Here is a 15650-nt window from a genome sequence, read left to right as displayed (position 1 = left end):
AATGCTGTATGTCTGTTAATGTTTCCCTCCTTTTATCTTTAAAATAAAAAAAAAAATCCCCCCACACAGCCTTGCTCTGAGGCCTGGAACTAGAATCAGGCATAGGACACATCCCAGCCTTGAGATCCTTGGCTAAGCCTACGACAGTGGGCCAGCCCCAGCGAATGAGGCCTATGCTTATGGAAAGGCTTATATCCAGAGTCCTTCCCACTGGGGAGGGAGGCAATTTCATCCATTCAATCTTGGCTCTCCCTGCTTCCTTCCTACCACCCTCTATAAGCGTAAAGGATATGAAACTGTGGAGGCATCCGCTGCTCTTCTGCTTCCTTTCAAAATCTTAGTTCCCTTATTATCTTGCCTCAATGATCATTTCTCAACACTTCCTCACTCCAGGAGCCTCAGAAGCTTCCAGCAAGCCAGCTCTCCTTCTGCAGCACCTCCAGAGGATGAAGGTCTCCATGGCCACCATCTCCTTCCTCCTCTTCCTCATCACCATCACCCGAGGGACCAGCACTGAATCCTCCTCACGTAAGTGAAACGCCTTGTCTTCTTTTCATCCTAGTCCCTACGGGAAAAAGAAGCAGGAGTAAGGTGGCTGGGAGGTGAGGGGACCTCTAGCAGGAGTTCTGCCTCTTCTCATACTGGCTTCATCCTCATCTGTCCCCTCAAGGCCATGTAGTGAGGCCAGCCTGCCTCTCAAGTCCCTCAACTCCTCTTTTTGCCATCAAGCAAGACTGTGATGCCTTCATTAGGGGATATTATCCCCAGGGATATGAGGAGCCCACAAAGCCATTTTATCTACTGGCTTCCTGAGCCTTGAGCCCAGCTGCCTCCAGCATCAGCTAGCCGTGTGCTAGACCTCAAGCGTCCCACTTCATCCATAGTACCAGATTTGGGTGACAGCACTGTCACCCCTGGTATCCCCTGTAAGAGTTATGGCATTTCATATCAGGAAATAGCTGAAAAATCAGAAGTAGCTTGGATGTGAGGAAGAGAGACACACCAGTACAGTGTCTGCCTGAATGACCTTTGGTCCTCTTTTTTTTTTTAGAATAAGCTGCCTTTATAGACAATCATCCGTATTATCTCATTTCCTTTGTAGAAATTCAAGGAAATATACATTATTGTTGAAATAAAGCTAGTCTAAAATTAGCAGGGCTTTAGACAATCTGATTTGCTTCTCTGAAAAGTTGTTTGTCAGCTGAGTGCTGGGTGAGAATCAGATCCCTGAGTGGGTTTGGGACCAAGGGATCCTTTTGTCCATTCGCTGGATACTGAGGATACTAGCTGGAATGGTGCTGGATATCAGGGGTCAGGCCTTTTTCCTTCCACCCACGCATTTGTCCACCCTCAGTGACCTCAGGTCAGCACAATGCACACTCACCTTTCCATCCAGTTTAATCACATAACATGCACAGATCTGTGGTTTTGGTAATCAGTAGCCAGCTTGACTTCTCTATATCCAGTGATGGACATTCCAGGGCAGTCATGGTGAACCTACGGCACATGCTTGTTTATAAAGAATCACTGGCCTGCCACATACATCCCACCACAACCACAATTCCATATTCAGGTGACATCGCTGTCGCCCCTTGTTATCCCGGGTAAGAGCTATGACGTTTCACAGTTAGAAAATAGCTGAAAGATCACCTAATCCATGAAATTTTTTTCTTCAAGAAATCTCCCACACAAGCCAGTAAGTAAAACAGGAAAAAGGTCTGGAGAGAGTACAATCCTCAAGACACTACTCTCAAACGCAGGGGCGCTTCCAAGACAGTCCCCACACCATCAAGAGCTCAGGAAGTTCAGTGTTAAAGCCACAGTCCATAGCGTGTCAGACACAGTCTGGGCCACCTTGCTATCTAGCACTCCACTCTTTCTGTCAAGGTAAGGCCCCACAGCCTGCCTGGGCCTCTCCCTCAAGGCCACTGTGGGCTGTCAAGGTCTTTGTGGGCTGCCCTTCCCTTGCCCTACAGGAAGCCGGGCGGCATTGTGCCAGCCTGGGGGATGCCGGTTCTGGTGGCTTTCCCGTGGAGAGGCAAGTGCGGGCCCCAGAGTGTGACCATCCTGTTCAATGCGCTTGAGTGCTGCAGGTTCATGTGGTGGCTGTGGTGCCAGGAAGCTGCTATATTGGCCTTCACTTCTGAGTGTGGCTACAGAGGCCAGGTTGGGACAGCCAGGCTGGCTTTACATGTGTGCTGGGCCCAGGGCACTGTGTGTCCATGCAGTCCCCAACAAGGCCACCTCGCATAGCAAAGAAAAGGAGGACCCTAGAAACCACTTTGAAGAAGCCAAAGTATAGTACAACAACCACTGATGATTTCCTACCATTTTTGTCTGTAACTCACTATTATTTGTCTAATTGTTTTCTGGAGAAACTATCTTGAAGATACCAATAGGTAAAACAACAACCACTGATAATGTCCTACCACTTTGTCTGTAATTCAGTAAATCTCCCTATTACTATGCTACCCTTCTTTTACTTTTTTAAATAAATTTTTTAAAAAAAGAAGGAGGAGCAAACACAGACATACCCCAAGGCCTTACTTACAGTGGAAGAAACTGACAGGGACCAGTAGAAAGAATGTAAAGGTGAAACTGGGTTAGAATTTGGGTGTCCTGACTCTATGGCCATTGGTCTCAAGGCTTGGTGTCAACATCTTTCCCTTTCTGCAGGGCATGGGTTCAGTGGGAACAGGATGAGAGACTGGGTGGATCTGGGTCTGGTTCCCAGATATGCACCTATCCATCTCTGTCCACATTTCTTATAAATGCTCCCATGAATAGCAGGCAGGTTGAATGACCTCAGTCAAGTCACTAGGCCTCTCTGTGAATCTGTGCCCCAGGGAAAGTTGTGCTTGCTGAGTAGCCCTAGGTTTGATGCTTTTCAGCCCTGGAGTTGAAAGTCATCAGCCCATTTTTCCAGGAGAGATTGAGGGAAAGGAAAAGAGAGGCTGATGATGAAGAAGGAAGGAAAGAGGAGCTAGAATACTGCAGCGAGGGAGAAGAAGACTGAGTTCCTCCAAAGCCGTCTCCCTAACTTCTGTGAGGCTGTCTCCTCCTGCCTCTTTCTCTCTCCACAGTACTCTTGGATTGCAGAAGAAGCTGGCAATATGGCCTTTAAAGAGGGGCCCCATCTCAGTGTCCCCCACATTTTTTCCTCAGGAGGTCATTTCCACCCGCTGGAATGCTGCTTCTCCTACATTACCCATGCTGTCCCACGTCATCGAATCACGGATTACTATGAGACCAGTGGCGAGTGTCCCTACCCTGGAGTTATGTAGGTGGCACCACACACCACACTGAGGGACAGGGACCAGCTGGTCCTGGGGAGAAGCAGCAGGGAGGACATGGAAAGGGACCTCAGGCACCTCCAGGTGTGTCCACTGGACAGGCAGCTGAGTGGTAGCCTAGGGACTCTCTGGCTGAAGCCTGCAGAGTCACCTGGAAGCTGGCCCCATGGGTTAGGGAAGCAGTGGGGATGGGAGGAGAAGGCATGAGGATCCTTCCTGGTGGAGACACAGACTTAGGACCCTGAGGGGTAAAGAACACGTCTCTGAGAGGAGCCTGGCCCTGAGCTGCCTCTGACAAAAGGTCGAGGGGAAGGAAGTGGGGAATGTGGGAGGGCAGCCAGGCTTTCTTTCTGGCTGCTGGTCCCCTCAATACGTAATCCTTCCCCTTCTACTTCCACAGCTTCATCACCAAAAAGGGCCATCCCATCTGTGCTAACCCCAAAAGTGAGTGGGTCCAGGACTACCTGAAGGACCTGGAGGAGAACTGAGGGATCTAGAAGCACTGGAGAAAGGCACAGCCTGGCGACCTACAGAGAAGAGAAGAGCCCAAGGGCCCCTCCCCCCCCCTCAGCCCAGCGCCACTCCCCACCAAGCTGCCCTATCTTGAATTAAACACCATTCATATCCTTCCCTGCCCTCGTTCATTTCTACTGAATTTACCCACTGTAGTAGACAGAAAATACGGATGAGCCCAGCCTATAGGTGATACCCTCAGCATGAAGCCTCAATGTGCAGAAGTTTTACCAGGTCCTGGTGGGGAAAAAAAAAGGTCAGGCCTGTGATAGAGGTAGTAGGAAAGTAAGCAGTATGTACGGAAGACATTTAGAATAAAAGTTCCCTCCCCACCAACACTAACAACGCGTATCATGTCAGTGCCCTTCACATTCCAAGCACTCTGCAAGGCAGTCTGTTTGTACCACTTTATCTAAGCTTCACAACGAGTATAAAGCTAGAATTTATCAACTGATTTTAGAGGTAAATATTTGTGAAGGCCTCTTTCCACCAGTCAGATTTCAGATTCATGTGTGAGTGTGTGTGTTGTTCCCAAGGACTTTCTTCACTGCTATCTGGGATAGGAATGGTTCATGCACACATTTATCTCATCCTTTTCCCCCAATTTACGTATACCAGTTTGTATTATATTGCCTTATTTGTATCAGCCATGAGGTCGAGCAGAAAGCCTGACAGGTACCAGGTGCAAAGGAAGAAAGGAAAAGAGGGAGGGAAGGAGGAAGAAGGCAGGAATTGAGAGGAAGTCTGTGCTCCAAGAACAGGCTCTCAAACTTATTTCCAGGGTTCAAGCAGAAGTTGGTTTACTTGGCGTAAGAGTAATGGCCACTGTAGGAATCATGGCCAGTCTTCTCTGGCCTCCAGCCTCTCACAGGCAAGGGTTTGGGGCCATGGCAAGGCTGAGAGGGGCCCTGCATGCCAAAGGCACAACAAGGCGTCCTCAGATCTCTGAATCTTCAGTAAACAGAGGTTAAGGGGATACCCGACATACACACCCTCCCTAGCCTAACAGAAAACCACAGCTTCACTACCACTAACCGTCTTAAACCCTCCAGGACTAGTTGCATCATGTGTTAGCTGTATATGAGCAGTCAAGCCAAGCAGCAAATTCCCGAAGTTTCCACATGTTCCCTATTCTGTCCCCGCCTCCCTTTTCTCTCAACTCCTGTAACACTTCCCCTGCGCTGCAAAGCTCATAGTCTGTTCGCAGCAAACTCCTCTGTATTTTCTCACACTTCCCTTACTGCTGCCTCCAATCTCGAACCAGGTCCTGAGGGAGATCCCAAGAGAAAAGATGCCGTGGGACAGTGCAGCCAGAGAGCCAAATAGACACAAGGTGAACTCTGGACTCCATATGCTGGTTATCAGGTCCACTGCTGGATGCCCTCTGCAGGTCAATATTGGCCAGAGCCTCAGGGCTAGGTGAACCTGTACTTCTGGCCTCCAGGAGAGATCACCTAAAAATCGACCCGCAGTTCAAAGTCCAAAGAGATAAATAAGAATAGTGACAAACCAAGTGCCTCAACAACAAATCAGCTGCACTGTTTTATTGAAACATCAGTAGCATGATCTGTGTCATAAAACAGTGAGTTCAATCATTTGTCCATGGACTGGGGTTGGGGGACATCCTTCTCAGAGGCCACTAAACCCTGCCTGTGCCTCAGTCTGTGCTCTCTCTAAGCCTGTTTTATGCCCACTTGCCCCAAGACCAATCACCAGGAGGAAACTGAGGCATTCAATCCTTCCCTTCTTCCCCAGCACCAGGATAGGGGGAGGTAAAATGGTGCAAGCACATGCCTCCGGCTCTCAGTACTGCATCTCATCTTGAACAATTTACTTACCTCTCTAAGTGTCAGTGGCCCATGGAGTGACAATCACTACTTTACTATGGTGAGGATTAGTAAGGTAGGGCACAACAGTGGCTGATAGCACACCCTTGCAGCATAGTCCTTCATCCATCTCCTCGCATGAATTCAAATCCTACCAGACTCAAGCCAGCACCAACCCTAGCCTCCCCCACCCTCTCTTTCAGCCAATACAGAGGCCCAATCTTTGTCCTCCTCCCTCAACTCTGAAGTGGTCAGAGTCCAGAGAGCTGAGCCATTGGAGTGTGGGTGACCGGCAGCAAGGTAGACACCTCCACTCAGCTCTCCGCCAAAGCTGCACTGCCCCACTGAGAGGATGAAGGTGTCTGTGGCTGCCCTTTTTCTCTGCCTCCTCGTCCTCACCATGACTTCTGCTTTTCGTAGCCAGCCAAGTGAGTCCACTTGTTCCTGTAAGGCAGGGATGAGAAAGGAGATGGGCAGCTGGCAGAGAGGTGATGCCAAGAATGCGGTCAGGTCTCTGGCTGCCTGAGCTCCAGAGCCTCTCCCCACCTTCAGGCCCAGCCGCTGTCTTCTATTCCTCCCCTTTACCTGTAGAGCTGGGCTTTGGCTAGAACCTCCTGGGGGTGGGCAGTTCCAAGAAGCTGAAGCAAGGCATATGCTACGGGTCCTGAAGAATGATCATTTAGTAAGGGGAGCAACAGAAGTAGCAGAGAATTCCACAATAAGTGTCTGGAAGGAAGGGGAGGGTAAGGCAAGTGGAAGCAATTACTTGGAACTGAGCTGAGGAATGAGGAGTCTGAATCTAGATATCCCTTCTTCACAGCGGCTGGTATGGATTGTACAACTATGTACAACCAATATGAGTCCCAGTGGGAAGGGTACGTGTATGTTGGGGAGAATCTATGGCGCCCTTCTCCATACCTCACCTAAGACCAAATAAAGTCTACAGAAAAGAGAAGAGGGGTTTTGGAGCTATGGGAAGCAGGGAAATTGTTATCTACGGAGAATATGGTTTGTTTTGCCCCCTCCTGATCCCCTGCCTCTACCAACATTTATGAAGACTTGGTTACAGAAAAGACATAAAGATACTCAGCCCTCCTATGTACCCACCTTCGGCTACCCCTGCCCTTTTTTAGTCTCTCTTAAGGCTACCCCAAGCATGGCCTGGTGTAGTTCCATCTGTATAAACACACAGGGGAACAAAGGTCAAGTCCACCATGTAATCTGTGTAATCTGTCTGCACATTCTCAGGATGACCGTGGTCTTGGTAAACTTTGCTTGAGAACCAGGGCTATGAACATCAGTTCTAAGGGGACTGTACCAGAGTCACTTACAGAGGAACTGTATATGTCTGGTAGGAGGGAAGGGCAGCAGTGCCCTTTGGGAAGATCAGTTCAGCCAGGGTAGTGGGCTCAGACTGCAAGGAAGGGAAAATGGACCACCCAAAGCATGAATCAGGAGCTGGAGCTCTAGAGATGTCCCAGACTTGTCACAAGCTGGAGGCACAGGACCCAGATACAAAAGGATCTTCATTCCGCAGATTTAGGTACTGTGTATCGTCCCTGCCTCATGAGTAGCCAGGGGAACTCAAGAGTGATGACCTAGTCCAGCATCCTGCAAATGTCACAAAGAAGGAAAAGAGCCACTTCCAAGGCAAGAAGAGTAGTCACTACTTCCATTTATTCTCAATGATAATGTGGTCTGATTGAGTCTTTCTGTGTGCCAGTCTCTGAGTTAAGAACCTTCTCATTTGTTCCACCACATTCCTATTATAAGACATGAGTATCTTTTTACTCCTATTTAGTGGATGAGGAAACTGCGTCAAAATTCTGACCCAAACTGACTCCAAAGCCTAAATCTCCACTTTTTCCTCCTGCTCCAGCTCCTCTCACTCATAGCTTTACCTTCTCGCCCTCCTCCCCAGCCTCAGTTCAGAGGCTGAATGTCCCCCATGTCTGTCTCCAAGAGGGGTTCATCTTTGTCACCTTCCCTATTACCTAGTGAGCTCTCATCCGTCCCTGCTCACAGGAGCTTTGCTATCAGATGTAGGAGATGGAGGTGGGTGGCCATGGTCTCTTCCTCTGCCTTCCCAGCTCAACTTGCAATGTGATTCTTTCAGAAATTCCTGAGTCGGTGAACCCCGCACCCACCTGCTGCCTGAAGCATAATGGAAAATCCTTGCCAAAGAAACTGGTGGTGGGATACAGAGAGGCCCTCAACTGTGCCCTGCCAGCAATCATGTAAGCACTTCCCTGCAGGTATTTCTGTGTGAACAGGAGAGGAATATGGAGGCAGGAATGGGATGTAGAGGACCAAGAAGTCCCTGTGCTAGAACTAATGGAGTAGTGGCTAGGGGCTTGGGTGTTGAAGTCTGGGTTTAATCTCTCATTTTGCTACCTATGCCTGTATGGGCCAATAAATAGTGGTCATTATTCAACCCAAGCCTGAGGGTCTAGGCTGAGTGGGAAAGAGCCTGAGAGAAGAAATAGTGAGGCCTAAAGCCCACAGAGCTCTGAGGGAACCCACACAGGGGCCCAAAGGAGACTACAAAGAATATGAGCAAGATAAGCTGGAGGAGGTTGTGAACAGGGTCCCCATCCCACTCTGTAGCTCATGACAGTGTAACTCTGCCTCCACAGCTTTGTCACCAAAAAGAACCGAGAAGTCTGTGCCAACCCCAATGACAAATGGGTCCAAGATTACATCAATGATCCCACCATACCTTTGTTGCCTCCCAAGAACTTGGCTTCAGTGACCAGAAAAGAGAAGGGCCGGCTCTAGCTCCCCAGCTCCCCGTGATGATCAGGCCTCCACGGAAGCTCAGGTTTGGTGGAGGAAGGAATAAGCCTATAAGAAGAACATGAGTGCCAGGGCTATATAGCTCAGTGGCATAAGTGCCTGCCTGGCAAGTACAAGGTCCTGAGTTCAATGCCCGGTATTAAAAAAAAAAAAAAAAAAGAACATGAGCAGTCATAGTCGGGGAAATAAACCAATGATCAAAAATAAAGGAAAAACATTTTGAATGTTGTTTCACTCTTAGGAGGAAATTTCCAAGTGAAGGAATCTGGGAAGAAACACACGCTCAAAACAGACAAACATCTTTTTTCCCCTCTCTGCTTTCAATTGCTTACCTCAGTCCAATACACCAGCTTTTCTAAATACAGTATCCCATTTTCCAACAGCCAGACCATTTCCACCCTCTAAATCTTTTTTTGTTTGTTTGTTTGTTTTCTGGTACTGGGAATCAAACTCACAACCTTGCACTTGCCAGGCAGGTGCTGTGCCCCTGAGCTAAATCCCCGGCCCCACCCTCTAAATCTTGATCCACTGAAAACTCCATAGAACTCTTGGTTTTTCCTATCCATCTTATCCCTTTCCCAGGTCTATTTCTTTTTCATTATCTTTTCTTTAAAAACATAATTTTTAGCTGGGTGTGATGGTACACAGCTATAATACCAGAACTCTGGATGCCTGATGCAGGAGGACAACAAGTTTGATCCCAGCTGAAGCAATTTATCAAGATCTTGTCTCAAAATTAACAGAGATTTTTAAATATTAGGATTTTTTAAAGAGATAAACTGTTTCTCCAGCTTCCTCATGCTGAGACCATAAACTGGCACGCACGCACGCACATGTACACACACACACACACACACACACACACAGAGTGCACACACACCCTGATCAGATGAATGAACTTTCAGAAAGGTCCAGTGTCTGTTGGAAAAACAGGATATTCATCTGAAAAGAATGCACAGATGCTAGCCCCAGGAGGTTGAGGTCTGGTTCCATTTCTAAATGGGAGGAGAGGACCTGAGAGCACTGGAGACAAAACAAGTTGGGAGTTTCCTTGTCCATTGTCTCCTTGCGTTCCCGCCCCCACCCCTCATAAAAGCCCTTGCACACCTGAAGTCGGGGGAAGACAGAGATCGGAGGCAACAAACAGGCCTCCCTACTGGCTTCAGAGCTGGCTTTGAATAAGCCTTTTTCGTTGCACCAAAATTCTGTTTTTGATTCCAATATGGACCTGAACCTCCAGTAACACAAACATCCCCATTATCCGTCTCCTGGGCTCCCTCCTCCTGCCACAACGGAACTCTGTACCCATTAAGTACTAACCCCTACGCTCCCCTTACCAGTACCTGGTAACCACCTTCCACTTTCTATTCCTAGGAATGTGACTCTGCTAGACTCTTCATATAAAGAGAATCATAGTATTTGCCATTTTTTAACTGGCAGATACTTATTTCACTTAACATGCATTTTCAAGGCTCAATAGCTGTAGCATGTGTCCGAAAGACATCCGTTTGAAGAGTGAATAATACCCTATTTGTGTGTCTCCCGCATTTCATTTCTGCAGCCAGCCAGCCATGCCCCTGGGTCTCTCCCTTTCTTTTATGCTAGCCAGAGTTAGCAGGCCTTGGTTTCCTTTATTTGCACCAAAAGCCCCTTAACATGTACAATGACCCATCAGTCACCACTACGCCCAGGCAGGCTCAAGGCAGGCGAGGGCATCTTCAGGCTCCACCCCACACAGCTGCCAGCCTTACCGTCCCACACGGCCCAGGGCTTCCCACTTCAGTCCTTCCCAGACCTGTGACTCCCTGCTCCTTGTTCCAGGAATTCCTCTCTGTCTTCCTTGCTATTGAAGCTTAAACATGAGTAAGTGAAACGTGATCAAACTCTTCCCTCCAGGCGCTCACAGCCTGAAGTTGACCATCACTAACAGAAACAATGCAGCCAGCTGCACCTGCTTGGAGGCCAGGGTAGATGTGTGGGTGCAGGGAGGGCGGGACTAGACTGACACAGTACCCAGAACAATATCAGAGAGTGCATCCAAGGCAGCAGGAAGTTTCAAAGTCCTTAGCAGGCACAAGGATCATAGTCAGAGACCCACGGTTCCAAGCCCTCAATGACAGGAAGCATATAAAAACAGAAAGCACAGGGCTATGACAGTGACGAGCTGGATTGAGATGTTGTTGTCTTTTTCTTCTGTCCATCTTAGGAGTTCAAGGTTGAGATATCAACCTGAAAACCGAATTGAAGGTCTATATATACAAAGTCAAATCCCTACCTGGCATGTAATATAAAGCTTGCCAGAAACTCCTGGTTCAAAGCCAGTCAGACTTTTCACAGGTGTGTTCAATTGTTCTTGAAGTCTCTTCGAGGTAAGGAGATGAATGCCTGACCTTTACATACACACACACAGACACCTTCCTCATTCTGATACATAGAGGTGTTCTAGCCCTGATCATCCTAAAAGTAAAGACCTTACCTATATATTCCTACTCACAAGCAGCTTACATGACTGTCAGCCTGGGGAACACAGGTGGCTGGTGGAAAGGAAGTAGAATATCAGAGCGACACTAATGAGTCAAGCAAGGAGTGGTTTCAGGTGAATGAGAGCCGAGCATAGAAATGTGGGGGAACCAGCTGGGAGAAGAAGAGAAGAAAGTAAGAAAGCAAAGCAACCGTGGGCAGCACAAAGAACACTTCCTGGTGACATGTCCCCACTGTACACCATGGGGTTGGATGAGACGACCAGATGTCCTGAGGCTATAGCCTTCCAAACACTACTGGGCTATTTTGCAACAGGTTTGCCATGAGAGCACAGGTGTAGCAAAAACTACCAGTAAATCAGAGCCAGCACGGGAAAGGAAGAGACTCATATTGACATCATTGTCACCAGACACATGGATCCGGGCAAGTCCACCACTCCTAGCCATGTGATCTGCAAATGTGGTGGCATCCACAAAAGAACCATTGGAAAATTTGAGAAGGAGGCTGCTGAGATGAGGAAAAGTCCTTCAAGTTCTCCTGGGCACTGTTGGAAAACTCAGCAGCTGTTTGTTGGTGTTCACAAAATGGATTCCATGGAGTCACCCTACACCTGGAAGAGATACAAGGAAATTGTTAAGGAAGTCAGCATCTACATTAAGAAAACGGGCTACAACCCTGACACGGTAGCTTTTGTGCCAGTTTCTAGATGCAATGGTGACAACATGCTGGAGCCAAGTGCTAATATACCTTGGTTCAAGGGATGGAAGTTTACTCGGAAAGGCTGCTTGAAGCTTTGGATTGCATCCTTCCACACACTCATCTGACGAGCCTTTGTGGCTGCCCATCCGAGATGTCTACAAAATTGATGGTATTGGTACCATCCCTGTGGGCCAAGAGAAGACCAGTGTTCTCAAACCTGGCGTGGTGGTCACCTTCACTCCATCAGTGTGACAACTAAAGTCTGTTGAAATGCACCATGAAGCTTTGAGTGAAGCTCTTCCTGGGGACAGTGTGGGCATCAACATCAAGAATGTGTCTGTTGTGTTCATGTTCATCGTGACAATGTTGCCGGCGCCCGCAAAAATGACCCACCAATTTCGTATGTATGTATATACAGGATAGTTAATATGGTTGTTCTTCTGTCTTCTATTTCTATGCTGAAAGAAACTGTCAGTGAGTCTTTGGTTGATCTGTATTGCATTTCTATATCTGTTTTCAAGAGAAGCCACTTTGAAAATATCAATATGTAATACAACAACCATTGTTAATTCCCTACCACTTTGTTTGTAACTCCATATTGTCTGTACTGTTCTTTTGCTATGTTGTAAAATGTTGTCTGTCTGTTAATGTTTTCCTCCTTTTATTTAAAAAAAAAATGACCCACCAATGGAAGCAGCTGGTTTCACTGCTCAGGTGTTATCCTGAACCATCCAAACCAGATCATTGCTGGCTATGCCCCTGTACTGGGTTGTCACACAGCTCATATTGCTTGCAAGTTTGCTGAGCTGAAAGAAGAGACTGATTGCCAATCTGTTAAGAAGTTGGAAAATGTCCCTAAATTCTTGAAAGCTGGTGATGCTAGACTGGGTGTAGTGGTGCATGCCTATAATTCCAGCACTCGGGAGGCTGAGGCAGGAGGATTTCTGTGAATATGAAACCAGCCTGGGCTACAAGGTGAGTTCAAGTCCAGCCTGAACTGCATATTGAGACCCTGCCCCCCACACCCCCAAAAAAGAAAAAAGAAATCTGGTGATGTTACCATTGTTAACATGGTTTCAGGCAAGCCCATGTGTGTTGAGAGCTTCTCTGACTACTCACCTCTGGGTCATTTCATTGTTTGCAATATGAGACAACAGTTGCTGTGGTTGCATCATCAAAGCAGCAAAGTAGAAGGGTGCTGGAGCTGGCAAGGTCTCCAGCTCTGCCGAGAAAGCTCAAATGGCTAAATGAATATTACTCCTAACACCTGCCACCGCCTTAATCAGTGACAGAAGACTGTTTTCAGAACTGTTACTCCCAACTGGCCATTTAAGTTTAATAGTGAAAGACTGGTTAATGATAACAATGCATCGGAAAACCTTCAGAAGGAAAGGAGAATGTCTTGTGAACCATTTGTTTTTCTGTGTGTAGAAGTTTTAAGTTCTTCGTTTTTAAAATCAACGTTTTTTAATGGAAACAACTTGACCAAGAATCTGTCACAGAATTTTGAAACCCATGAAAACAAAGTTTAATGAGAAAAAAAAAGGAAAGAAATGCTACTGGGCCTTCTGTGACATCCAGGTAAGTCCACATTTCCTCCCCAGGAGCGAACATGCTCTTCATATGTGGGCATCCACTGTGAAGTCCCAGCAGCATGAGCTGGTCCTCAGGGAGACATATTTGATGCAATGGTTTGAAATCATTGGCTCCAAATCCAAATAGGCAAGTCCAGGCTCAAATCCCAACCCTGCCACTTCATGTAAGGCCTTAGGTAACTACTACCTGCTTCTAAGCCTCGGTTTCCTCTTCTGCAAAACAGATTGACAATAGTAGCTACCTCTCAATGTCAAGAGTGTTATCTCAGTGGTGCAATGCCTGCCTGACAAACGCGAGGTCCTGAGTTTGATTCCCGGTACCAAAGAAAGAAAGAAAAAAAGAGAGAAAGAGTAGATGCCGTTTGGAGACGGGTTGCTGAGGCCAAGGAAGACCCCTATAGCAGTCCAGACTACAGGTTATGGTGGCTTTGGACCGGGGAGGTGATGGTGGGGATAGAAGAAAGTGAGCAGATTAAGGAAAGGTTTGGGGGGGATACAATTAGAAAGACATACTGAGAAAGACTTGGGCAGGGGCAACTGGATGGATGTTAGTGCAATTTATAAAAATGGGAAAGTCTGGGGGAAAGTCATTTAGAGAATGGAATCAGGAGTTCTGTTTGGGCCCTGTTAATTTGAAGATTCTTCTTAGGTGTTCACATGGCCATGTTGAGGAAGGAATTGGCTGTGTGAGTCTGCAGTGCCAGGAAAAGTCAAACTAGAGATTTAAAGCCACAGGACCACGTGGGACCAACAGGGGAGCGAGAGGACTATTCATACACTTAGCACTGCAGCAACAATAGCACAAAGACAAAATGGATGAGTGTCCTATGAGATAGCAAGAAAATCAGGAGAGTGCAGTAACATGGTCATCACAAGAAGCAATGATGCAAGAAAGAAACTGGGAATAGCCAAATGTTCCACGTGCTTCCAAGAGATAAAGGAGGAATACACATGGCCATTGGATTTGACCCATGAAGGTCATTGGTGACCTTGATGAGAGAAGTCTCAGTGGCAAATATTAATAAAAGCCCAACCAAATGGGTAGGTGAGAGATTGAAGGTGGTAGAAACTGGACCAAAACTGTAGGCAACTCTTAAAATGCTTTTTGTGAAGAGAGGCAAAATTTAGTTCAAGAACCAGAAGTAGGTGTTGCTATGGTTTATATATAATTGTCCCCCAAGGGTCTCATGCACTCTGAGGTGGACTTTTGGGAGAGAATTGGACCCTAAAATGGTACAGCTGACTTGCTATTAGGAGGCAAGTTGTTAGGGGCATGACCTGGAAGGTTTTTTTTCCTTCCTTGCTTCTTCCTTTTTTTTTTTGTTTCTTTGGCTTCCCGGCCTTAGGGGGTTTTCCTTCCCCCGGGCCTTTGCCCCTTCTTTTTCTTGGTTTTAGTCTTGCCACCCTTGGCTGATTCTTCTGAAACTGTGAGCCCAAAGAAACCTCTCTTCTTTTAAATTGTGGGTGCCAGGCATTGTGTCTTCACAATAAGACAGTAACTAAGGTTACTTTCAAGAGAGAATTTTAAAAGACACGTGAATGTAAAGCATATCTGTAGGTCAATGTGTAAGGTATTCAACCTCCCTTAGCTTTAGTTTTCTTTGCTATAAAATGGAGACTGAGACACTCAGGACTGAAGGTCATTAGGAGAATTACATTGGTTAATATATGGTAAGTCCTCAGTAGCATTGCTAATTCATGGCAGACTCAGTACTTCTTGGGTCCCTTCCCAAAGAAAGGGTGCTTGAGGGTTCTTGCTGGTAAACTTTGCCAGACAGTCAGAGGACAGCATTCAGTTCCCATAGTGCTGATTGCAACAGAGAACAAGAAGCTGGTAAAAAATCAATCAGAATATGAACAGCAGAATCAAGAAATTATGTGAGAGCGCCCTTGCTTCCATCCTGACCACACACTGAGAACTCTTCTTCCCTCTTCTCCTGCATTCTGACCAAAACGGGAATCTTCCTCTCCAGACTCCATACGGGAACTCCATACATTTCCCATCTGAACCGCAGAACACAGATGAGTTAAGCGAATATTTTTACACACTTGAAACATAATGAGCACCATTCTAGGGGCACCAGAGAGAGGTTAATTATTAAATCCAATGCATGGCGTAAGCAAGTTGGACCAAAGCTTCTTTCAGGGCAGAAGCCATTTCTAATTTACACTGCTCCCACCCAGGGCTCTTTTCACCATGAAATTCACACAAAGGCTTGAGCGGCGTGGCAGGTGAAAGTCACTGTCAAGGAGTTCTTCTGCCTGCAGGTCTGGAGTGAGGGCAGGGATGTGCCACACAGAGATGGTGATTTAAGCAGGGTCCTGGAGGAGAATAAGGCTTTGGAGTCGGTGAAAAGCAGTTCTAGCCAGGTCTGATCTTAGGAAAATTGATAAGCAGCACCACCCAGTGGTTAAAAGTCTAATTTCCTTAAAGGGCTAGCAAATAA

General features: G+C 47.0%; 2 protein-coding genes and 1 pseudogene across 2 annotated transcripts; all 3 read left to right on the top strand.

Annotated features, from left to right (window-relative positions):
- The first annotated feature begins 276 nt into the window (after positions 1–276).
- On the top strand, positions 277–3916 carry Ccl14 (chemokine (C-C motif) ligand 14). The gene is made up of 3 exons (XM_005402898.2): positions 277–528; positions 3166–3280; positions 3694–3916. Exons 1-3 carry the CDS (start codon positions 363–365, stop codon positions 3779–3781), a joined length of 369 nt encoding a protein of 122 aa, XP_005402955.1. The 5' UTR covers positions 277–362; the 3' UTR covers positions 3782–3916.
- Positions 3917–5892: 1976 nt separating this feature from the next.
- On the top strand, positions 5893–8652 carry Ccl16 (chemokine (C-C motif) ligand 16). Its single transcript, XM_005415289.2, has 3 exons — positions 5893–6060; positions 7749–7869; positions 8269–8652. The coding sequence occupies exons 1-3, from the start codon at positions 5985–5987 to the stop codon at positions 8408–8410; spliced, it is 339 nt and encodes a 112-aa protein (XP_005415346.2). The 5' UTR covers positions 5893–5984; the 3' UTR covers positions 8411–8652.
- An 88-nt stretch (positions 8653–8740) lies between these two features.
- Positions 8741–13345, top strand: LOC102023359 (annotated as a pseudogene).
- Positions 13346–15650: the final 2305 nt, after the last annotated feature.

This window comes from Chinchilla lanigera, unplaced genomic scaffold (assembly GCF_000276665.1).
Source record: "Chinchilla lanigera isolate Chin_1 unplaced genomic scaffold, ChiLan1.0 scaffold00080, whole genome shotgun sequence".
Classification (NCBI taxonomy): domain Eukaryota; kingdom Metazoa; phylum Chordata; class Mammalia; order Rodentia; family Chinchillidae; genus Chinchilla; species Chinchilla lanigera.
This window is presented reverse-complemented; position numbering and strand designations above follow the sequence as displayed.